Source organism: Echeneis naucrates, chromosome 7 (genome assembly GCF_900963305.1).
Source record: "Echeneis naucrates chromosome 7, fEcheNa1.1, whole genome shotgun sequence".
In the NCBI taxonomy this organism is placed as follows: Eukaryota; Metazoa; Chordata; class Actinopteri; order Carangiformes; family Echeneidae; genus Echeneis; species Echeneis naucrates.
The window spans coordinates 1,922,145-1,947,065 of record NC_042517.1 but is presented as its reverse complement, the minus strand read 5'-3'; the positions used below and the strand labels follow the sequence as shown (position 1 = coordinate 1,947,065).

General features: G+C 44.9%; 2 protein-coding genes across 3 annotated transcripts; both read left to right on the top strand.

Annotated features, from left to right (window-relative positions):
• Window positions 1-2,334: 2,334 nt before the first annotated feature.
• Window positions 2,335-14,494, top strand: srms (src-related kinase lacking C-terminal regulatory tyrosine and N-terminal myristylation sites). 2 transcript variants are annotated; one of them, XM_029507078.1, is made up of 9 exons: window positions 2,335-2,812; window positions 2,846-3,093; window positions 5,079-5,200; window positions 6,218-6,384; window positions 10,353-10,500; window positions 11,560-11,718; window positions 12,733-12,914; window positions 13,451-13,607; window positions 14,144-14,494. In XM_029507078.1, the coding sequence occupies exons 1-9, from the start codon at window positions 2,714-2,716 to the stop codon at window positions 14,341-14,343; spliced, it is 1,482 nt and encodes a 493-aa protein (XP_029362938.1). In that variant the 5' UTR covers window positions 2,335-2,713; the 3' UTR covers window positions 14,344-14,494. The 2 variants fall into 2 exon arrangements, with proteins under 2 accessions (XP_029362938.1, XP_029362936.1); XM_029507076.1 differs by having other exon boundaries at window positions 2,338-3,093.
• A 1,233-nt stretch (window positions 14,495-15,727) lies between these two features.
• ptk6b (PTK6 protein tyrosine kinase 6b) lies at window positions 15,728-22,983 on the top strand. The gene is made up of 8 exons (XM_029507079.1): window positions 15,728-16,985; window positions 18,247-18,368; window positions 19,388-19,551; window positions 19,704-19,869; window positions 21,060-21,221; window positions 21,472-21,653; window positions 21,726-21,879; window positions 22,316-22,983. The coding sequence occupies exons 1-8, from the start codon at window positions 16,612-16,614 to the stop codon at window positions 22,495-22,497; spliced, it is 1,506 nt and encodes a 501-aa protein (XP_029362939.1). The 5' UTR covers window positions 15,728-16,611; the 3' UTR covers window positions 22,498-22,983.
• Window positions 22,984-24,921: the final 1,938 nt, after the last annotated feature.

Below are 24,921 nucleotides of genomic sequence, written 5' to 3'. Positions count from 1 at the left end.
CCACCGCACACACACACACACACACCAAAATCACAGTGGGGCCACAATGACACCTCCACTGGCGTGACCACGACCCGGTGGAGATGATTCCTCAGTGAATGATAAGCCATGACCGACCCGGCGTTTCGGGTCTCTTAGTCTATTAGTATATTTAGCAAAACTTTAACCTGCAGACGACAAAACTCAACCTCAGGAAAAAAAAAAAAAAAAAAAGGACATCACTTTTGTAAAAACACGTCTAACTGAAGGCCCATTTCCCTCTGTCTTTGATACCATATAAATTATATCAAAAATTCTTTTTATATTTATTGTGTTTATTATTATATATAACAGTGGATACCTTTTTTCCAGTACCTGTGGCTGATTATTTTGATTCTTTAGAAAAGTGTTGATAATATATGTGAAGCATCTTAAATGATCGAGGAAACAAAACAAAAAACAACAAAAAAAAAAAGAAATCTAAGTTTTTATTTTTTTCTGTTTGCGGTACAGGCGTGTTTGTTCCTTTTGAGCCTGACACAACGAGAACATATCACTCTGGTCCATGACAAAGAAACCAATGACTGAAAAACACTGAGCTTTCCTTTGTGTGATGTCACTGCTAAAGCTGAAATGTTTCTGGATTTTGGAGAAAAAAAAGAAAAAGTTGTAATTATTTTGGTTTTGTTTGTTCTTTTTTTGTTTTTGTTACTTTTGTTTTTCTCCCGAGCTGTACGTCACAAAGCTAAATATACTAATAAAACGGTGTGCTATCTATCAAACAGAGCGACGCTGTCGCCTCCTGAATCTTTATTTCAGAAGGAAAGTCTGATTTTTTTTTTTACGATGTTAAAAAACAAAACATGTTTTCAGAGTAAAGCAGCAGGGCCTGAGCTCGTCCACCTTCAGATGTGGACGAGATCTCTGCAGCCACTCCGTGTTTCCACTTTAGGACCAAAAATGTCCTAAATGTCCTGTGATCTGAGACCTGGACCTCCAGTCTCAGACCCGGACCTCCAGTCTGATCTGAGACCTGGACCTCCAGTCTGATCTGAGACCTGGACCTCCAGTCTGATCTGAGACCCGGACCTCCAGTCTGATCTGAGACCTGGACCTCCAGTCTGATCTGAGACCTGGACCTCCAGTCTGATCTGAGACCTGGACCTCCAGTCTGATCTGAGACCCGGACCTCCAGTCTGATCTGAGACCCGGACCTCCAGTCTGTGATCTCAGACCCGGACCTCCAGTCTCAGACCTGGACCTCCAGTCTGATCTGAGACCCGGACCTCCAGTCTGATCTCAGACCCGGACCTCCAGTCTGATCTCAGACCTGGACCTCCAGTCTGTGATCTCAGACCTGGACCTCCAGTCTGTGATCTCAGACCTGGACCTCCAGTCTGTGATCTCAGACCTGGACCTCCAGTCTGATCTGAGACCTGGACCTCCAGTCTGATCTGAGACCTGGACCTCCAGTCTGATCTCAGACCTGGACCTCCAGTCTCAGACCTGGACCTCCAGTCTGATCTCAGACCTGGACCTCCAGTCTGATCTGAGACCTGGACCTCCAGTCTGATCTGAGACCTGGACCTCCAGTCTGATCTCAGACCTGGACCTCCAGTCTCAGACCTGGACCTCCAGTCTGATCTCAGACCTGGACCTCCAGTCTGATCTCAGACCTGGACCTCCAGTCTGATCTCAGACCTGGACCTCCAGTCTGATCTCAGACCTGGACCTCCAGTCTGTGATCTCTGTGGTGCATTTGCAGTTCAGCCAACCTGCAGCATGAGAATCGTCACTTTAATCTGCTGTTCCAGAGAAAAGATTAAGATTAGAGCCGAAGCTCGAAGCTTTCATGTTGGATTTGAGACGTTTTCAGTCTTAAAACTTTAGCCCTCAAATCAAAAGGATCTGAGTCGTGAACCTCGTGGTCACGTGGTTCATACTTTCAGATGGGCTTCAACTGTAAACACATGAACACGTGAATTCATCACGGGTTCACTCCTTCATCCTCTCAGCTGATGATGATGGTGGTGACGTCAGTATGACGATGAGGCTTCAGGGGGAAGATCCACCTTCAGGATCTTTTTGGAGTTACTCTTTTTGATTATTGGATTTGTGCTTCAATCTTATTCGTTATTGATTTAATGCTGATAAAATATGAAATCAGGTGAGATTTTATCCAACCAAACTGACCTTCAGGGCGGAAACACCCGCCCTCATTGTCTCTGTAACCTCCCCCTCTCTCTCTCCTCCCCCTCCCTGTCATCAGTCAGGGCGCAGGTGTGTGCGCAGCGGGGGGTGTGACCAGCGCCAAACCCAAACTTTTTACGCACCGAGCCGCTGTAGGGTATTTTCTCCCCCCACCCTCTCTCTCTCTCTCTCTCTCTCTCTCTCTCTCTCTCTCCAGCTCCCCGGTGGATTAACCTCTTCCCGGGGGGGGGAGGAGGGGGGCATGCTTCCACACTGTCGGTTCATGTTGGGTTGCAGCACCGAGTCTTCGCGGGGAACCGATCCGACTTGGATGGCCTCCATTCCCGTTTCCGCATTCCCGCAGCCGCCGTGCGCACTGCAGGCGCGGAGCTGAGCTCTGTGTCCTCAACTGGAAAAAAAAATAAAAAATAAAAACCGGTTCCTCCGGATTATCTGCCGGAGTGGTGCTGCTGGTGCAGTATGTGTTCAGCCGGAGGGCCGGAGGAGAGTCGGTCGGAATAAACCCGCTCCTTCATGTCCCGGGATGGAGAGCTGCTGTCGCTCATGTATGCCGTGTCTGAGCCGGCTGTGGGACGTGATATGGCCCGAATTCCGCTACCCCAACGTCCCCAACCACAACCATGTCATCGCCAACCCGGCGGCGCAGGCGGCGGAGATCCGCACCGTGTCCGGAGACATCCGCGTCCCGTCGCCCAAGAAGCGGCCGGTGCAGCTGTACGCGGCGCTCTTCGACTTCGTGGCCCGCAGCGACGACGAGCTGACGGTGAGGGAGGGAGACAAGCTGTCGGTGATCGAGAAGCGGGGGGAGTACGTGCTGGCCAAGAAGCTGACCGGGTCTCTGGAGTCCGGACTGATCCCGGCCAACTACGTGGCTCTGCTGCAGGACGAGTTCGCCAAACACAAGTGAGTGTGACAACACAGCTGATCCGGATCCGGGAGTCCGAGCCCTGAGGGGGGGGGGGGGAGCCGGGGGTACAAACCTATGATCGATCCGTTTATTGGAGATACTCATCGATCAAACCTGATTGAGCAAAAATACTAAATAGTTTCACACACTGATTGATTTTGATGAATGGAGGAAGTGATAGATCAGACAGCTGATCGATTCATCAGCTGGAGGATGTTGGGACCTGAAAATGAGTTTAATGGACTTTATTAGTTCATCACTGTAAAAGACAGTGAGTGAAAAAGGCTTTCTGCTCTTTGAGACACTTCAGAAGAAGAGTTTTTTTTTTTTTTTTTAATTTTATTTTTTGGATCGTTGATTGTTGGGTCAGAAAAATGGTGAGAAGCGTCCAACACAGTTTCCTGAAGCCGACTGGACCAGCAGTTATTCAGTCGCTCATCAGAGACAAAGAAAAGTTCGCCTTCAGTGGTCGTTGGAGATGAACGTTTTAGATTCCAGTCGCAGAAGCTAAACGTCCACGCTCAGAGCGTAGCTGTGGCTGAAACCTGCAGGTCCTCCATTATTCATCCGGCCTGCAGGGAAGAGGAGTCGTGTTTCTCTACGGTTGACCTCGCTGTGTTTTCATGTTGCTCGTGCACCACCGTCCTTAAACACATCGCTGACCCTTCACACTGAGCTGAGGCCTTTCAGGCCTGCGTCATGAAGAGGAAGGTTAAATCACAGACAGCTCCATCAGTCCACCGTCACAAACACACGATCGCTGAGGGACAAATCTCTCACAGTTCAATAATTTGTCTCACTTCGGTCATTGTGGCTGATCAGTGCTCCGACTCCCGGGCCTTCAGCCGTTTAGGGACGTTAACGTCGCGTTAGAGCTCAGAAAAAGGCTCCACTGCTCTGAGAAAGCTGCAGTTGTTATGTTTTTGATGAGAGTGAAACGTGTCAGAACATTTTTGCGGATTGTTAGCACCATCAGTGGTGTTGTGCTTCAGAGACCTTCGGCCCCACAAATTACAGTGTCAGAGTGTAAAAGAAGAAGACGCACCATCATCATCACCAGGATTTATCTTTTGCAGCTCTTCTCTGGAGTGAACTGTGAGGACGAGTGTGTGACGGCATTAAATGGTTGGCTAATATCGCCGACCTAATTAGCTGATGAGGACCGACTGACTGATGGCCTGCTGTCTTTTCAGAGACTAATTTATAGGACAGTGAAGACGGTCCAAATGTTGGACTGACTTTGACATTCGTCCTTCCAGTCGCAGAGAAGTAAACTGTGGATTGAAGGGTAAATGTCAGATTTTTCTCTACGTGAAAGGAGTCTCTGCCCGTTTCACTGTGACATGATGAGAGATTTAGAGTTTTAGGGAGCGGGAATAGTTCTGATTACTGCTCAGAAGCATGAGAACGACTCATGATCAGATAATCTGCAGAACAATCTGCAGAACAAACCTGTTTAAGTTTCAGTTTTGATGTTTGGGTGTTAAATTCTCTCTTCGGTGGTGCTGTGGAGACTCTGCGACAGCTTTAACGTGCCTTTAAAGGTGCTGACTCTGAATTACACCCGGACAGAAAAACAAACTTCCCCTGAACCTGACAGAAGTTCAGGATTTGGCTGTCTGCTGTGCGGTGCCACTCCCTCCTCCCCTCCGGCATCTTTGAATCGCTGGCTGTTGGTTTCAGTGAAACCTGAACGTCACGGAGAGCCGCCCCGCCCTTTTGTTGATAGTATTGTGTAAATAAAGGTGATCAGCAGGCTGGACTCATAAACACTGAGCCTGCGTCTCAGACTGCTTCTCGTCTGTGTGTTTGTCTGTGGCTGAAATGTGAAGTAAAAAAAAAAAACAAAAAAAACAAAGCTGCTGTCACTGACTCGACCTGTTGGTGAGGCTGTGTTTGTGTGCAGGCTTTTTTTGTTTTAATTCCTTCACGTGTTGTGCGACCATCCGTTCATCTCTCTCTCTCTCTCTCTCCCCCCCAGATGGTATTATGGGAACATAAACCGGGTGAAAGCCGAGAAGCTGCTCCTCGCTTCCCAAAACAAAGATGGCTCCTTCCTGGTTCGCATCAGTGAGAGTCACAGTGATGAGTACACAATCTCTGGTAAGTGACCTTTGACCTTTACCCCTGCCTGCATCCCCCTGATGGTGATTAGAGAAAATGGAGGCTCTGCAGTATTATATGTTGTGTGCTTGCAGTGACCTTTTGTATTTCGGTGTGATTTGTGGCTGTCACCTTCGGCCCGTTTCCTCCACGGGCAGCTTTTGTCCCCTCTGGCTTCGCCTTCTCCTGCATCTGCATCTTTTCCTCTCCGTGCTTTCGTTGACTGATCCTTCTTCCTCTGCCACCTCCCTCTTTCAAGGTCCTTTAGGTCCCAGAGGACAAATGCTGCAGTTGCTCGTCCAAAATGCACCAGCGGCGCTCTGAGTGCGTACGGGCCGAGCTTCTGGCACATTTCTGTCTGATTTACTGTCGCTGTCGGCCGCACCAATGAGCTTACGGTGTCGCTGTCTGTATCTGTTTCTGCTCGTGGATTTGACAGGAATTAGTTTGGCCCCAGTTTCCCCATGAGGCCCAGCTTTAGTAAAGACTGGATTTCTATCAAGAGATGAGCTTTTGTTTGCAGAAACACGCGTCTGTTTTTTTTTTTTTTTGGTTTTTTTTTTCCTCTCGTCACTTGAGAGCTGGACGTGTTTAAAGTCTTCACATACTGGTTGTAAACGTTGTAAAATCCCCTCAGTGACCTGTGTTAAAGCTCCAGCAAGGATCTACAGAAACGAGCCGCATTTCTTTCCAGTTCTCAGCTACTGAATTTAGCTTTTTATGTTTATAAAAAGCAGCTAGAATGACGCTGTCTGATAAAATAAAAAGAAACTTCCACAAAAGTACAAAGTCTCGGCTGCAGGAACACAAAAGGTTATCTTGAAGCACGTTCTGTGTTTTGAAAAGTGTGCAGCAGATGTTGGGATGTTTTTTTTTTCCGTCTCATTTGGTTCTGCAGATCTAAGTAGCCAAACTGTCCTGAAACAATGACGACGCTTTATTTCCGCCTCAGATCTGGATACTGAGTGTAAAGTTAGACTGTAAAGCTGACGGCGCCTCTCCTCCTTCCTCTTGCAGTTCGCAGCGAGGGGAAAGTGTACCACTTCAGGATCCAGCGCTCCACCATCGGCGCGTACTTCGTCTCGGATAAGATTTCCTTCGCCACGCTGGGAGAGCTCATCTCCTACTACCAGAAAAACTCCCGCAGCCTCGGCGTGCTGCTGGAGGAGCCGTGTGCCCAGCAGGTAAGACGCAGACTCAAAAACACGCCCTGTTTTTACTTCTATTCTTGTGAAGGCCCGGATGGACGTGATGCGTTTCCTTCCCGTTAAAGTTGATCAGCGTTTTCATGTGAAGCTGGAAGAAACGAGAAGCAGCGGAAACGTTACCCGTTTTGATTTTCTTTATGGCTCGGAGCCATAAATATCTCTTTGCACTGGAAACTGTTTCTGCCTCCTGCTCAGCGTCAAACAGCAGACACACACTCAGAAACAGTCAGGAGCCAGATTTATCAAAGTCCGTGCAGATTTGTGACTTAAAAAAAAACACACAAAACCAAAAACACGTAGATGTCTTATTTTTGTCGGGCTGGCATGATTCCCTTTTTTTTTTTTTTTTTTTTTTAAATGTCACTCCCGTAATTAAACGTAAATAAATGTTGTTGATTTGGTTACAAACTGAGCTCATCTGTGAACTTTAGTCTAATAAGTCCAACCATAAACTTTTTTTTTTTTTTCATCTGAGCTTCATGGGACAACAGAGGCTTTGAAACTGTAGTGAGATCATCAGTGTGTTTATAAATCCGTCATCCAGATGTTTCTGGAGAGTGAAAGCATCAACAAGCTCGACTGTCTGGATGTCTAAATAATCTGCCCTCCATCTTGAGAAGTTGGCAGCACGTTGTTGGCTCCAAAAACCCAGAGCTGCCGTGGCTCACCTATCGCCCACTGGGTGGCAGCAGCAGTAGTGTTTGGTCTCCTCCACCTCCGAGTCTGAGCAGGACGGAGGTTTTCCAGATGCTTCCGAGAGCGGACGGTGAAGTTGTGTGATCAGAGATCTGATGGTGAAATCAGTCAGAGCTGCTTTAAACTGAAGTCCAGAGTCCAGATGCTCCTCCTGAAGTCCAGAGTCCGGCTGCTCCTCCTTAGGCCCAGAGTCCGGCTGCTCCTCCTTAGGCCCAGAGTCCGGCTGCTCCTCCTTAAGTCCGGCTGCTCCTCCTTAAGTCCGGCTGCTCCTCCTTAAGTCCGGCTGCTCCTCCTTAGGCCCAGAGTCCGGCTGCTCCACCTTAGGCCCAGAGTCCGGCTGCTCCACCTTAGGCCCAGAGTCCGGCTGCTCCACCTTAGGCCCAGAGTCCGGCTGCTCCTCCTTAAGTCCAGAGTCCGGCTGCTCCTCCTTAAGTCCGGCTGCTCCTCCTTAAGTCCAGAGTCCGGCTGCTCCACCTTAGGCCCAGAGTCCGGCTGCTCCTCACAAAAATAGAAGTCTAAGAGTTGCGTGTATGAACATGTGAATGTCTGACTATAATGCACATGTGAGTGTTGATTAGTTGTGTGAAGTTGTGTCTTTTATTGTCAAGCACACTCTTTCATAGCAAACACATTATTGATCGAAGTGAATGAATCTGGCCTTGAGCATCTGTTGCTATGGTTACCAGAGTTTGGATGTAATGTGAGCACTGATTCAGAGTATTTACGAACACAACATGAAGACAATGAACTCTGTTAATGTGCACTAATGGAATAACGGTGACGTCTCTTATGATAGTGATTTTAAATGACTGTGTTGTTGTTGTTGTTGTTCACTGATGGCCGGTAACAACAACAACAACAACAACAACATGATCACTGCCTGAGATGAGAGAGGCAGGAGTCCCATCTCGGTGTACATGTATAATGATGTCCAGTAACTCCCACAAACACGCTGATACTTAACAGAGCTGACGTAAAGCGATCCAGCTGCTGTTAGGAGGTTCAGTTCCTGAGTGAAACTGGACTTGAGGGATTTTCTGGAGCTTCTGAGTTTAACTGCCCATCTGTGATCCAGCCCCCTGAAATCTGCATTTCTAATGTTTTAACCAGGAAGTTCAGCAGATATCTCTTACTGATGCTGACAGTTGATGTTAATAATGAGGCGAGTGAAGCTGCATGTTCTCAAACGAAGAGCAGCAAAGCTTCTGAATGCTTCTTTCTGTCGCCGCTGCTGGAATTTAATGAGCATTGTTCTATGCTAATTAATGCAGACAAGCAAATCTACAGTATTTGGAGTGTAATTAAATGCTTAAATTACACGCACTATCTCCGCACCGCAGCTTAAACGAAAGCCTCGGCGAGCTCTGTTCTTTATTCACGTCTCATCAGGAGACCAGCGAGGAACCGCCGGCAGCGACATGATGTTTTACTGTTAAAGGGACGCGTAACGTTTAGAGAAACCAAAGACGAGCAGCAAGTGTAAAAGAAGATGAACTCAGTCAGTGACTCCTCTTCTCTCTTTCCTTCCAGCAGAGACTGAGAGTCTGAGGCCGTGGACACACTGAGGCTGAAACACACACACACACACACACACTCAGTGTAATTCTAACCTTTGTTTCACATCAGGCCTTAATATTTCCAGCCCTTACTGCATGATTTCTCTCTTTGATTCCTCCATATTAAGACAGTCACAAGCCTGGGAAGGTTTCAGATGCATGACCCTTTTCCCATGATGCATCCTGCTCTGCAGCATAATCATCCATATTTGTGACGTTAAAACCTCAGAGGCATGTTTTTCTGTGCTTTATCTAATTTTTTTTAATTGAAACTAATGAAGTCACGTCTCGCTCTGCCACCACCACGTGAACTTTAGGAGCAGGCTCCTAACCCTAACCCTAACCCTTCACATTAATCCGAAGGCTTTAAAGAGCTCCGGTCCAACCTGCCGTAATGACGAGATAAAGATCTGTGCTGCTACACACAAGAAAAACTTAGATTGTCATTTCATTGATTTTTCTTTTTTCTTTACTATTATTATTATTATTATTATTGAAGCATTTCAAAAGCTTTTATTGATTATAATAGAGCGATTAAGATTTTCTGATGGGATTAGTAAAATATAAACATCTCTCTCATGCCAGCTCAGCAGGTGATCAGTGACTCTCTTCTTTTCTCAGCTGTGAGAAAAGAAATCACTGATCGATTCGACGTGTCACCGCCGCCGGGATGAGTCAGGGCTTTTGTTTAGGTCGGACATGAAGAGTCCTGCAGATCCAGACAGAAGGTTTCAGTCAGAGAATCCTGCAGGTCCAGTCACTTTTTATCCACATCTTGTGTCTGGGGACAGAGAAACGGTTGACTTGCTGTTCATGTGTCAGCGTTGTTTCCAAAAGTAGATTTATTGTTTGTGTGTCAGCTGCTGATCAGAACAGTGAGACATTTTATGCTGACTTTCGATTACATTCGATGGAAAACGGTGTTTAAAAACAAAATGGGAGAGTTCACGGAAACGGAACAAGATGCAGCAGGAACTTTTTACTTCTCCCTGAATTTCCTCTTTTCTCTCAAGCTGGTTTTGGTTGGAGATATAATGTGAATCTAAATTTGATTCTGCAACAGAACTGACCAACAAGTTGCTTTGTACGTCACCTGATCGAATCCATACAGATGAATTTCACTTTTGATTTGTAGCATTTTATTTACATTTTGCATTTTTATTTATTATCTTTTGTATTTGATCTCTCTTCATTTCAAAGCACTAAATGTTTTGTAAAACCTGATCGATGACAATAAACTTGTCATAAGAAGTGCGACTTCACGTGTCATTCATTCACCTTTCACTCACCTCATCACAAAGAAAATCTGCAGCGAGCCTGAAAACAGAAAATCATGGTGCGTCAGGTTTTTGCTCCACGAGCATCTTGACCACAAAAAAAAGTACCACAGGATTATAAAATCAGAATAAACAGTTTAATCCTCCATTTCAAATCCGCAGTCAAGGAAGCACTCTCCTTTTGTCCGTCTGACTCCGCTTAACGTCTCTGCAGCTGCTCTCCTGTCAAACAGGATCAAGTGAACTCTGCAACTCAGCATCTCTCATGTTCTCATGGGGACTCAGCAGTTTTGGGCCGCGCTGAGTCGGCACAGAAAGCGATGGCTGAAACTATATTTCAGCTGTCACTTCTGTGTGTGTGTGTGTCCGTTGTGACACTTTCAGTTGTTGGACTCACCTTGTCGTCTCTGTGCAGAGGGAGCTGTTCGACATGGAGCCGTGGGAAAGGCCCCGGGAGGAGTTCAGGCTCCTCAGGAAGCTGGGGGAGGGGCACTTTGGAGAGGTGTGGGAGGCCCTGTGGACCACGGAGAACAAGAAGGTGGCCATCAAGACGCTGAAGCAAGGTACGAGTTCTGTACGAGGCGGTTTGGGCCCGATGTGAGACACTGAAATCACTTCAGCTTTATTGAATGGTAACAGTACGACAACTAAAAGGTGCCGGCAGTAAGAGTCTGTCTTAAAAATGCGTAGTGGATCTCAGAATATGTGGTTTAAACAGTGCTAATAAAAATAAAAGGATGAATATGGAGAAATAAAAAAGTTACAAATTAAAACAGCTCTGTTCAGTTTTCCACTAAATTTAGTTATCTTTCTCCAAATCTGTGTATTTATAAATTGTTTACATTCAGTGTTTTGCCGAAATATAAAACTGTTCCACCATAAAAACCAGAGTTGTCGGTCTGTGCGGACGCTGTGCTAATGAGGGTGTGTTGTCTCAGCTGCAGGTGAACCAGGAAGTTTAGTTTAATGCTCATCAGGTTATAAAGCACTTAATGAGGATCCCTTTATCGTCACCCGGTCGTGGAAATACAATGAAGCTGGAGTGCTCTTCCTGTATTATATCATGATTTTACAAGTTAGTGTGGCAGCAGTCCAACACTTGTGTTCCAGCACATTGTGAGGTAAGCAGGACAACACAACATAACGCACAATGCTGTGTGTCCTGTCTGGAGAGAGAGCAACAAAAACCTTTTTCATTCAGGAGCAGGTAAAGCTAAAAATAAAAACGGATGGACGGATGAAAAGAGGAGAGAAGTGATGACTGAAGTGTTTCAGCATCCCACGGAGGAAGAGATGTGGAATAAATATTGAATGAAAAGACAAATGGAAGGGAGCGACGTTCAGGGTCAGTGAGGTCATCAGACATCACATGGCTGATGAGTGATATTAAGATGGAGCGTACAAAATGTTTAAAAACTTTGGAAGTGTTTCGAGGGAGTTCATGAGCGACAGAACTTTTTTTTTTTTATGTGAACACAAATCCAGCTTTAATGTTCAGTCTGTTTTTAATTAACAGATCTGAACACTAAAACAGATTCAGAGACAGGAGGGGTTTAAAACGAAGGACACAAAATCTGCACACAGACACAAAAAAATGATGAACTGATCTTCTTCCTCCCCAGAGGACACGAAGCAGGACGAGTTTGTGAAGGAGGTCCAGGCGCTGAAGAGCCTCCATCACCCGAAGCTGATCCAGCTGTTGGCCATGTGCTCCAGAGGTGAGCCGGTCTACATCGTGACCGAGCTCATGAGCAAAGGAAGCCTCAAGTCCTACATCGCCTGTGAGTGACGCTCGACGTTAGTCATCTGCATGTTAATCAGGTCCCGCTCCAGGTTTACTTTCCACAGATTGAGGGTTAATCCAGCTCCTCGAGAGAATTTCAGTCTGCTTTTGGAAGCGGCCTCTGAAGCCGGATTTACGCCAAGTGACGTTAAATCTCTTCCCCAAAATCCAGGAAAAAAAGTGAAATTATAATCTGCATTCTGGGGAGAGAAATATTCTGACATTTCACAAAGGAGTCTGTTTGCCGTGCTTATCTTCTGCACACTGTGAGCGTCACTCACTGTACTTCACACGCAGCTCAGCCTTAACATTAGAAAAAAAAAAAAGGGTGAACTGTTTCTGTTGTTGTCGCACGCTTTCACTTGCAAATGACATCCTTAGCAACCGCTCGGCCGCTGCAGCTAATCACAGCCGGCAGCAGAACAATGTAATCACGCTGCGTTTGCTTATCTGCACGGCGGTAAACATTCAGAAATGTGACGCCTCCTCAAATAAAACAGAAGGACAGCATGGATGGTGGATCCAGGTGCATTCAGGTCTCAGAGAAACATGACACAAAGTGTGTCCATCACTCTTAGAGCAAAAATCGAAATAGTGAAATAAAGCCCTGCTAATGGAAACCAAAAATCTATCATGCTTTCATTTGGTGGTTTTTCTGAGTCCGTACAGAAGTGTATCGCAAAAAAAACAAGATGGCGCGGCACGTGTGGACAGAGAAGACTGAATGTTTTCTGAATCTAATCCGAGATTAAAAATAAATACGTTAAATACATGCATACGTTTTCAAGTATATAAAACAAAATGATACATAAATTATAAAACTTTGGATGGAAAATGAAAAATGAAACAGAACTGATGCAGGCTTTTTACAGAATGGGATGTTTTTTGTTTTCTTTTGTTGTTGTCGTTGTTTGTTTATTTATTTATTTTTTCTTTTTTTGGGGGGGGGGGGGGGGTCATTGAAAACCTGCTCCGGTATGAACTCTGACCTGATCCGGCTCCGTGGTCTCAGCTGCTGAAGGCCAGGTCCTGACCTCGGCTCACCTGATCTACATGGGCAGCCAGGTCGCGGAGGGGATGGCCTACCTGGAGGACCGGAACATCGTCCACAGAGACCTGGCTGCCCGGAACATCCTGGTGGGAGACGATCTGGTCTGCAAGGTGGCCGACTTCGGACTGGCTCGGATTATCAAGGTGGGGGGGGGGGGGAGCTGGTGGGGGTTACATTTATTTGTTTGATCTGTCAAAAACCACTTTCATTTTTTTTGAGCGACACTAATTGTGTGTTTGTGTTCTCTTTAAATATTCATTAAGATGCTTTGTTTCTATACAAACTCATGTATAGTTAATGAACCTCTTCTCTTTAAAACGTTAAAAACAACCAGCTGTACAATCTGTGTGGAATTAAACAGATAAAATGTTTTCAGTAAGAGGCAGCTGAAATATTGTGTCCCATTTGAACATCATTATCTCAGTAAAACAGTCAAACTGTCTCTGCAGGCTGGAAATATTCTCATTTATCTAGTTTTCGTCCAATATTTTTTATTTTTTTTTATATTCCAAGTTAATTAAACTAAATTAACTGCTTTCAGGAGTCATTAGAAGTTTCTGTCCACAATAAGAACATGATCTACTTATATTAATGAAAACAACTGAATCTGAATGTCATTTCATGTTTTAATGGTGACGAGGTGAGTTTTATTTAGTTTTTTTTTGTTCCCCTCCCACAGGACAGTGTTTACACAGCGAGCCGGAACACAAAGATCCCGGTGCGGTGGACGGCTCCCGAGGCGGCCATCTACCAGCGGTTCTCTGTCAAATCAGACGTTTGGTCGTTTGGCGTGCTGCTGTACGAGATGATGTCACGCGGCAAAATGCCTTATGAAGGTACACAAATACTACAAATATACCACACAACAGTGAGAATCATCAGCAGAATTATGCAACCGTGCAGCAAATACACTTTAGCGTGTTCATGAACGTCTTTGTGCTAATGAACTCACTGGAAAGGGAACTTGGATATATTCAAATGTTTTCAAATCTTTTGAAATGTAAATGTAATTTATGTAAAATCCTGCTTATAATCTACGGTTGAGTTTGTTTTGTGTTCACTTTGTGTTTACTCAGAAATGAGAACAGAGCAGCGACATTAACTGAGGTCATATTCCATTTTTTATTTCAGTAAATGAAATGAAATGTTTGTTTTACTTTTAAACATAACAGAAATCTGAATACTTTAACGTCAGGAGCACATTATCCAGCAGAACAGCAGCCTTCTATTCAAATCAAAAATAAAGGTGATGCTTTGTTGAAATTTTTTGACGACGGATGAATTTCTCAGTTTTACAAACAGGCCGCAGCTTTAAATGGATCAAATCTCAGTCAACTTGACGTTTTCATGCTGTTTTTAAAATATATTTCAGGAAAAAACAACAAGGAGGTGCTGGATCTGCTGTCGTCGGGCTTTCGGCTGCCGTGTCCAACACGCTGCCCTCAGAATATTTATCGTATCATGATGGACTGCTGGGCCCCGGAGCCCTCGAAGAGGCCCTCCTTCCACGCCCTGCACAGCCAGCTGGACTCCATCTACGCCAGGATATATTTCAAAACCATAGAGGTGTAAAGGAAGGACAAAAAAAGATGGAGGCGGTGCGATATACTTCACTACAGGGTTTTTACACGAGCACGTGCTGAAAAAAAAAAAACAAACAAACAAACAACAAAACGACGGAGATGAGACAGAAACCGGAAGAAAAATGAGCAATACTTTTTTTTAGTGCCGGAGAAAGGTGTGTAAGCACACTGAAGCCGACCGCAGCACATTCTTCTTTTATACCCTTCTGCGTTTTATAGATGACATTCACGTGTATGTGCACTTTTGAGATGTTATGAACTCACAGGTCAGGGCTTGAAGGCCTGAAGGCCGAAGCTGACGTTATGTGCAATAATTGAGCGCTCTCTGGGGGGCCCCGGGGGCCCCGGGGGCTCGGGAGGCTCAGGACCCTGAAGTCTGTCTGTCCAACGGGGGAGAAAGACCTTCGTCACAGTTTGGCTCCCCTGCCGTGAGATCTTTCAGCTTTTTGTGTAAATGAAATTCTAGGCAACACATTGTGGTTGTAATTGTAACTGAGAAAAAGGGAAAAGTGTGTTGATGGAGTTTAGAGAAGGACCGGCTGTCTCCGCCCTCCTTAGAGGTTTTTTTTTTTTTTTCCAGTACTTTTTCTAAAATTCGTCTTCCAGTTTTGCCTTCTGACCTCGCGGGGCCCCCAGCGTGACTATTTACTGTTATTGCTTGTGTTTAATAGCAGGACTGTGTTTTGTTCAGCCAAACTTCTGGTACAGGAAGGTTCTGGCAGCAGGACCCAGATCCAGAACAGATCTGGGTCCGAATGGTTCTTATCCTCCGGTGAAATGTTGAACTTTGCTCGAGGAGCCGCTGGGCCACGTGCACAGGCCTTAAGGTGTTAAAGCTCCTCTGCAGGCCCAGATTAATGGCCAGTGACAACTAGAGTGCTAATGTTTACACTGTGCACACACACACACACACACACACACACACACACACACACACACAGTCACACAGTAAAAACTCTAACAAAACAAAACAAAAAACCTGCACACTGAATCAGCCATATCTGGAGGAGTCTTTCTGCACCACAAAATTGTGCAACAGTGCTGCAATGCAGCGTAATGCAATCTAGTAACAATGCAACAATGCAACTCTGTTATGCATGTCACTTTCAGAAGACAAAGCCAAGTTCAGGAAACTTGAGCCATAATCGCAAAATCACAGATTTGAGTTTTGTGTTTTTAGGCTGCGTGCCATCAGGAACCAGACACACCAGTAGTGCAAAGAATAAAGTATTTTAAGTATTATTTTGAAACGTGTCTGTGATTTTTAATCCAAACCGTCCCGACGGAGGAGCTTGTCGCTACCAGACACTAACTGAGAGGAGAAAACTTAACTGGGGAAACAAAGACGCCAAACAAGAACTAGTTCAAGAAAATAATTTGGTTTTTCTGTAAATTTTCCTCACGATCCTTCGAAAGAGGAGCTGTTGGTGTAAAATCACAGTTTGGCCACTGAAACCAGTGAAACCAGCAGAAACAGGAGTCACCGTCCTCGTGCTCGTTGACTCACAACTTGTTGAAACTCTGGTTTGTGTGGTACACAAAAATCATTCTGGTTACCAACAACAAACGTTGGCAACACTTTGCAGCTCCCAGCCTGCTGCTGCCTGACATCACTGAATACTGTTTTATCAGGAGACTCTGGTCCAGACGCTGCTTTCGGTTTCTTCCTGAATTCCAAGAAGGTTTTTGTGACAACCTTGTTGAATCACAGTCGGCTGACTGCAGTTTCAGGTCAAAGATGAAGAGTCATCTCATTTTAGAATCTCAAAGCTGGCGTTCAACAATACAGAGAGCCAATACGACCTAATTATTCACTGAGTGTTGAGTCTTTCCCCTTTTTTATTGTATTTATAGCTTCATATTGAAATTTGGACTTTATTTCCTCCAAACAGCAAATAGCTGAGGCTGACAGGAGCAGATGGGCATTTTGCTTTAAGCTCCCATTTGAACTTTGTTCTTAATATAATGAAGTCCTCAAATCAATAACATCTAATAGAAGCCAATTTTCTGACCTCAGATTTTATTCCATTCTGCTCCAACATGAGCATGAACATGTATATTTTTATTTAAAGAGGCTGAACCTGCTGGTCACCTCACTGATAAATCTGGAGGATTTGTGTTCTCTGGTCTCTGCAGGTCTCTGAGAGGCGGAGTCCACATGTTTTTGTCGCGTCCTGTCATGAGGAAGTTGTCAGTTGTGTTTGAGCAGCGGACCGACTCAGCTCCTGTCCGACAGGTGCAGCCTTCATGGTGATCTATGGGTGAGTACCTGCGCAGTGCCTGTCCATGTCTGGACCATCTGTGGCAGAGGATCTTCAGCGACAAGAAGTCCGCTCCTGGAGGAGGAGGAGGAGGTGAAGGCGGCGGGGAGGGGGCAGCTCCGACCCCCCCCTCCCCGCCGCCACTGCAGGAGAACGTGACCGGGAGCAGCTCCATCTACACGGCCATGTGGCCCTTTGAAGCCCGTCATGAAGACGAGCTGTCCTTCCAGGAGGGGGACCTGTTCAGCGTCCTCAGGCGGTCCGGGGACTGGTGGACCGCCCGGAAGATCGACAAGAACGGCCGCGTCCTGGACACCGGGATCGTCCCCAACAACTACCTGGCCCGGGCCGAGTCCCTGAAGATGCAGCCGTGAGTGTTGACTCCATAAAAAAAGTATAAATATAGTTTAAGTCTTTTGCTTCATCAAATGTCTCATTTTTTCTGCGCTTTGGCGCATTTTGTGCGTAAAAATGCGCCAAAGCGCAGCTTCCGATCTGCCTCAGGGTCATTTTATATCAGAACTGGCTCCTGAACACAGACCAATATCTGTGGACCCCCCCACCTTTATTCACAGCTGAGGGAAGTTTGGCCCCATTTTAAGTTCTCAGGGAAACGTGTCACCTCCGTTCCCACCAACAGGCAGCGACTTCCCCAAACCCCGCAGCTGTTGATCAAGTTCCTCAGAAAGCTGCAGAAATTTCCATTGCAAAGAAAAATGATAATCTGAAAAAAAATAAGTAAAGTAATAAAATAAAAATTAAAATGGAGAAATGTCACTGCGGCTTTTCAGGACGTGTGTTTTTCTGAGAGGTGATGCAAACTGGGACAGAAACGTGATGACAGTCACTCACCACTTCTTGTTTTGTCCCTTCATCGGTTTATTACTTCAGATAACTGGGAAGTGAGTAAAATGTGGCTATTCCTTCACGTCAGCAGGCGCTGCAAATGGTTTTTAATCATGAATTTCATTATTTAATCCTGCGTCTTCCCATTTCTAACTTTATTTTCAGGGTGTGTTTTAGAGTCTTGCAGTGGATTGTGTTAAAAACAAATACATATTTTCATTACGGATTCATCTGCCAGTTTAAATCCTGTCACACATTTCTACAAGCCAAAGACAGAGCTTCAGATTCTTTGTTGCATCAATATTTGAAAACCTAATCAGTTTATAACCACCTGAGACAGTTAAGAACCCCGTGGAATTGTGGGTAATGTTGTCGTAGAGTTTGATGTTTTTGCTCATCATTTGCAATAAATTCCATAAGATAAACTCAAGTCTGCACAATTCCTCACCGGGACTTCGATCAAACGATCAACAACTCGAAGTGAAATCTGAAAGAATCCAACAGTTTACTGTGAAACTTCAGCAATAAAACTTCAAAGCTCTGTAAAATAAAAATCCTGCAGCACACAGTCTCGTCTTTCACGGTAAACCTGGAACGAGACAGACAAAAACAACAAGCTGAATATTTATTTGGAGCCAAACCATCGCAGGTGGTTTATAAACCTGAAGACTTCCCGGACGGACGGCTCCAGTTGATTGAGCGACAGCAGATTCACCCCGATACGGCATTTATGAGCTGAAACTGTGAATGGTTGACTTGACTTCTGTCTCTCTGTGCCGATCCAGATGGTTCTTCGGGACGATGAACCGCTTCCAGGCCCAGAGTCACCTGCTGGCTCCGGGAAATCAAGAGGGGTCGTTCCTGATCCGGCAGAGCGAGAAAGACAACGTTGGATACGTTCTGTCAGGCAAGACGAGGAGACGGAGAGGCAGAAAATAAGAAAAAAGAGATTTACATGAGAATGTTCAGCTGGTGAGCGCTCACGTGTTCCACCTGCCAGCAGCTCCAAAGCGGACTCATGAACTTGTTTTGTCTCTTCTGATTAATCGCCGCCTCAATTTTCAGTGTTTGTGTCTTGGTTGAAATCAGAGCCAAGAAATAACGAATAGATGTTTTCACCGCCCGATTTAAAAAAAAAAAAAAAAAAAAAAAAAAGGAGCATCAAAAACACAAACTAACAGACAGCAGAACGATGTTACTGAGTTACACCCGCGTCTGTGTCTCATGTTGACTTCCTGGTTCAGTATCCTGCCCGGCTAAACTGAGGCCTTTTTAAAGAGCAGCAGCACGACCGTAACCAGAGAGAATGTCAGTATTTGTGTTTGTCATCGTCACCGTAAAGTCATTAATCCAAAAATATTAAATCCAGCCGGTTCCTCGACGAGAATCCTTCATTCGTCCCTCTGTGGTCGTACAGGAAGGCCGAAACACGACAATCAACCAGAGAAGGTAGAAAAATGAAATTCACACAATATCAATAAAACCAACCTTAACCAACAAAAACGCCTCGCACCACCTCAGCTATGGTGACAGGCGAACTGGACTGGTTGTCATGGTTACAACGTTAACAATACAGGCCGTGCTGAGAACGGTGTGCCTGGTCACCGTAATGGTGGTTTGGGAGTAGGTGTCAACCCGCCTCCTCCTGACGTGGACATTATCAGTCCTCAGACGGTGACTACAACAACCGGACGTTGCCTAGCAACAAAACCTTAATCTGAAAAAGCTCGAAGTTTCTGCACTTTTCGGGCATTTCTAACTTCAAGATTAAAAATCTAAGAGCAGATATGACTGAAATTTAGCTAAGTTCCTGTTTCACTTCTCTCTGGAAAATACAGTTTCTATGTTTACCCCGACTTTGATTTCATAGTTTAAAAAAACAAAACAAAACAGACGTTAGTAAAAGCTGAATTTGTCTCTACGCAGTGAGGTCCAGCAGTCGGGTCAGGCATTTTAAAATCCACCAAACGGACGAGGGCGACTTTCACGTGGAGCACAACCACCACTTCGCCTCGCTCAGTCACCTGGTGCAGCACTACAGCACCAACAGCCTCAACAACTCGGGCCTGCTGGGAAACCCCTGCAAGAGGGTGAGACCGGGTCCCCTTCTGCTTCCCTTCTTTGTTCCTCTAATTTGTGTAACAGTCAGTGTTCATTTGCTGCCAGGGCATCTTGTGCTGTGTTGTTTTGAATCTGAGCCCGAACCTGAAAATTAGTTTTGTCCTTCCCGTCCTTCTCTCAGAAAAAGCCCAACACCCCCGATTTGAATCACTTCACGGTGGACGAGTGGGAGCTCCCGAAGGAAGATTTCACGCTGGAGAAGGAGCTGGGCAGCGGCTACTTCGCTGATGTTTACCAGGGACGCTGGAAAAACCACATCAACGTCGCCATCAAGATCCTCAAAAGTGGTAATTGGTTATTTCTGTTGAAATATCCGCTCCTGGAAGAGCGGTTTCTGTGTTTCGATAGCCTCTAATCGAGGCTATCGAAACACAGAGGCACGAATCACAAAAGACAAACACAAACATGAGGCCATAATAACCTGCTGCTATGTCTTAGATATCTCAACAATTCGTTAAACACTAAATAAAACAAGAGCCAACAATTTTGACTCAATTATTCAAGTCCATTTTTTACTCTGAAGCTCCTGATCTGCATCCCGCTGCCCTGATTGGATAACGGCATGAAACTGTTCCTCTTAAAATTAACCACTGAGTCAGCAGACGTTTCTCCTGCTTCCAGAAAAACTAGTCTAATTCCATCCAGGATATCTGATAATCCCTCCCACGCTGACAGACCGATGAGTCGTTGATGAGGTATGAATAGATATGCATCGCCAGAGACGTGCGTCCCCACAATGGATTGAAACTGGGAGTGGCTTAATTCCAGAATAGGTTGAACGAACACGATAATCTGACAGTGACGCAAATGCCATTATAGTGGAATTTGAACAGCTTTATTTTGGACCAGTCATCGCTCACTCAAACAATTTGTTTGTCTCATTGTGGACAGGAAACAGGACGCGAAGTGAGAGCAGTCTGAGCTGTTTGCAGCGTATTCAGTATTTTATTTATGACCCGTTCTTTCATCGCTCTGGGAATCTTTCTTTTGCGTTCACCCCCTCCTTTATGGTCTATTTTCCTCTGAATTATTTAGTAGACTGCAAAAAGTCAGGCCATTTTCCCATAGACGACAATACAATCTGACTTCTTTTTACAACCAGTGGAGTAGATTTACCCATTTTTAAAAAATACATTTGTACATGAGCGTGTTTTTGAGACATAAAAATAGAGAGATAAAAAAATGATCTGCTTTGAGTTCGATAGAAATCTGTTAAAATAATTAAACCAGCATTAGTCAAAGAGACGGCCCAGAATCGTCCCGTCTTTCCTCCCCCCTCTGACTCAGGCTGTTTTCTTTGATGAATCAGTTTTACTACATTTCAAAATGTGTCCTCAGTTTGCGTCTGTTATTTTGTCTTCCTCTGTTCTTCTCTTTTCTCGTTTCCTCTTTCTCCATCTCGGTCTTTCCTTTTTTTTTTGGTATTCATTTTTTTATTTTCTTTCTTTCAATTCTCCTTCTGCCTCTCTCTCCCCAGACTCAGAGTTGAACTACCGTGAGTTTCAGAGGGAAGTGCAGATCCTGAAGAGTCTTCGTCACCGTCACCTCATCTCCCTGTTCGCCGTCTGCACGGCCTCGCCGCCGTTCTACATCATCACTGAGCTGATGGAGAAAGGCAGTTTGCTCCACTTCCTCAGAAGTAAACCTCACTGTTATTCAGTTCTTAAGAACCGGTTTATGCCCGAAGGTTCAATTTAGGCAACGGTGTGTGAAAAATTATGGCATGAGCTAAAATTTCAACAGAACCAGGCCTTCTTTTTGTGGTTATCCTTTTGTGTGTGTGTGTGTGTGTGTGGGGGGGGGGGGGGGGGGGGGGGGGTTGTTTTCCTTTAAACGTTTTAGTAATTCTTGGTTTTGGAGTTTTAACGTTTTCCTTTTTTCTGTCTCAGGTCCAGAGGGGCAACTTCAAGACGTCGTGTCCCTCATCGACATGGGTGCCCAGGTGGCTGATGGGATGTGCTATCTGGAGGAGAAGAACAGCATTCACAGAGACTTGGCGGCTCGAAACGTCCTGGTGGGAGGAGACTATATCTGTAAGGTGGCCGACTTCGGACTGGCCAGAGTCATCAAGGTTGGTTGGTTGGTTGGTTTTTTTGTGTGAAATTGAGAAGAAAGTTTTTAAAGTGGAGGCTTTTTCGTCCAGGAGCCGTTCTACATCACAGAAGATAAAAAGATTCCCTTCAAGTGGAGCGCTCCCGAGGCCATCAGCCACGGGAAGTTCTCCATCAAGTCGGACGTCTGGTCTTTTGGCGTGCTGCTCTTTGAGATCATCACCTACGGAGGCGTTCCTTATCCAGGTAGGTGTGGCGGCACGTTTCTGATCCGATAATCCTGATTTTCAAAGGAAATATGTGGAGACTTGCCGAATCGTACAAACCTCTCACTACTGTATTTCCATGAAAACACCTCTTTCAAACATCCAGTTTATCTGAGACTCAGTCAGTCTTCAGTCTTTAATAATACTTGGAAACTGTTTCCAAGGTTTTTAAATTTGGTTTGATGCGGCGGCTGTTTAGGTGAACTGAAAGTCCGAGCTCTGCCCGCCGTGTATATTTAGACGCAGTATTTTAGAATCTGTGGTTTGGTGGGAATTATGTTGGCAGAGCAGAGAAGTTTCAGTGTGACTTTTTCAACAGTGCCGCTCTCTGAGCTAAAATACACCAGAAAAGCTGCACAGGTGGATGTTAAACCTCTTTCTCTTTCCCTCCCGGACGCCGCCCTTCGCTCCGTCAGCCTTGAGCACCCAGGAGGTTTTCCAGGTGGTTTCCAAAGGATACAGGATGCCCCAACCCATCAAGTGCCCCGACTTCCTCTATCAAATCATGCTGAAATGTTGGAGTGCCAAGCCGGACGACAGGCCGTCGTTCAAGGCCCTCAGGGTCCAACTGGACAGCAGCTCCTACGAGCTGGACTGAAGTCCGGCAGGACCAGCTCAGGGACACAGACTGAAACCGAACAGAGACGGTGGAGACTTTTCCAAAAGGACTCGTATTTAAAATGATCCATATCTGTCATGACTGTGTGCTCATTCTCAATAGCAGAGATTATTTCATCATGTGGTTCTTTTATCCAGAATTTCTTTAATGTTTGTTGGGCTGCTAGGACAAAACAAGAAAAGGAAAACTATTCAGACAAAAACAGGAAATCAGATAATGGGCAGAACGGTCAGCAGGTTAAAACTGAAATGAATGCAGCATTGTCTGAATGAACTGAGCAAAACAAACCTGTCAAAGCGTTACGATGTCTTCAAACAGTTTCTTTGTCCACATCAAGAGCCCAAAAAAGATAGGAAACACAAATACAAACCAAATCCTCCCTTTTGAAATATTAGATCCAAAGAGTGTTTAGCATTTTTACTACAAAACATATCAAATATTAAAACGTTCTGGAAGTTGTTGTCAGCTCTTGTTGTGTCTTTGTGGAGAGAAATGACATGAAGCTTTGGCAGCGTGTTGAGACTCAAGTTAACAGCGAGATCCGCTCATTTTCCTTCTGCTGTGGAAATGCCACTCAACAGAACTGTCCCTCCTGCAGGGACGTCTCGTTGAAATTCTGGAGCGTTCAGATCTTCATCAGCAGGAGTCTGCTTGATTGGCTGAGTATTTCTGAAGCGTTTCCGAGCATCTGATTTTTTTTTTTTTTTTTTTTGGATGCAGAAGTTGAGCTTCACTGAGTTTTTCTTGCTCGGGAGGATCGAGGCAAAATAATTTAAAGCTTCTGCAAACATCAATCTAACTAAATGTGAAAAGGAAGCAGCGTTAACTTCATAATTTGTAAGGATGACGAAATGAACAGGAAATATCAGAGGCTGTAATATTTTCTCTTTCCACTTAGAGGCAGCAAAGCCACAGTAACAACAGCTCCTCTGAGAAGAGGTCAGATGGATGCTTTAAAAACGTGTCTGTTCAGATCTGCCTGTCCTGATGTGAATGTGCTGAATGTGGCGTCCAATCCCATCGAGGTGTGTGTGTCACTCACGTCAATCAGCTGATCCAAATTTCCTTTATCAGCCGGTCTGAAACATGGATGAGTTAATAAAAAATCAAGACGTTCCTGATGTTGAATCTACAGTGACATCCTAAATAAAAAATGTACATGTGATCACCAGTCTGCAGGACTTTTTGGTCCTTTCAGAATAAGAGCATCCCATTAGACGTTCCTGTCTAACAGAATTTGTTATTTGTCAAAAAACACGATTAAATGTCTGCAGTCGCAGCAGCGGTTGTGTGTGGATCAGTTACTTTTCCACACAGTGTTTCCATTTGTATCTGGAACTAAACGTTATTAACATCATCATTCTTCTTTTTGTAATCATTTGAAAATAGAGGACTGCACCCCGATAACAATATGAAACGATGCTACTAAATCACCAAATGTCATAATTAAGTGCAATGTTGATACGAAACAATAATTTAACAACAATTAAATTGCACATTTGTAATGTTAAATGCACGGAAATGATTGAACAGCCAAATAACATAAAAAAAAAAAACATATCCCTGCTTCTCCTCTCCCAACATCACTTCGGTCTACTTACATAAGTCAACGTCATCTGTCCGCCCTGATACGAACTACAACGCCACAAAACTACATTTTCCTCCAGCTTTACAGACGATACTGGACTCAAAGGAAATGATGAGTAATGTACGGTTTTATCGCCGTTCTGGACTTAGTGAGAGTAATTAATAATAGCTATTAACAACCCAAAACTTTAAAATTCAACCCTCAAACTGGTGTGTAAATAAACGACAACCGGCCAAACGACACACAAACAAACAACAGCTGTCATTCCGGTGATAACACACACACACACACACACACACACACACACACACACACACACACACACACACACCAGGAGTTGTTGTGTGTTTCTCTCGGTCCACCTGCCCTGCACAGTCATATCTCTAAGTTAAACCAGTTTGGCTTCAGCGACCTCACCAGGAAAACATCCCACGGGCATGAGGACGTGCACGACGTGGGACCTTTGACCGACAGAAAGTCCTCTGCCAACATCTCAAAAGGAATTTTACACGTCAAATGAAAATCTGTCTGCATCTTCACGAAGCCACCTCCTGACTTTAGCCTGTTTAAGACCAAATATCAATCAACTTAACTGAAACATCTTTGATTTTAAACACAACAGCAGCACTCAGACACACCAAATACAAGTTAAAGACCCAAAAACTAAAAATCAAACTGAAATCGTCTGTCTGTCAGCTGCAGCTCTTTCTATGATCTCCGCAGACGAAGACATCCACGGCTGTGAAGCTGCAGCGATGGCCTTCAGTTTTCAGTGGAAACGTGTTCTTTCACTGTGGAGGCTAAAACATCCGTCA

Bases quoted from the DNA above. Each gene is read 5' to 3' on its own strand.
- srms (XM_029507076.1), top strand. From the start codon at position 2,714: ATGGAGAGCTGCTGTCGCTCATGTATGCCGTGTCTGAGCCGGCTGTGG. The intron at 5,201-6,217 runs GTAAGTGACCTT...TTCCTCTTGCAG, and splicing joins TGATGAGTACACAATCTCTG to TTCGCAGCGAGGGGAAAGTG. The intron at 10,501-11,559 runs GTACGAGTTCTG...CTTCCTCCCCAG, and splicing joins CATCAAGACGCTGAAGCAAG to AGGACACGAAGCAGGACGAG.
- ptk6b (XM_029507079.1), top strand. From the start codon at position 16,612: ATGGGTGAGTACCTGCGCAGTGCCTGTCCATGTCTGGACCATCTGTGG. The intron at 19,552-19,703 runs GTGAGACCGGGT...TCCTTCTCTCAG, and splicing joins TGGGAAACCCCTGCAAGAGG to AAAAAGCCCAACACCCCCGA. The intron at 21,880-22,315 runs GTAGGTGTGGCG...TCGCTCCGTCAG, and splicing joins CGGAGGCGTTCCTTATCCAG to CCTTGAGCACCCAGGAGGTT.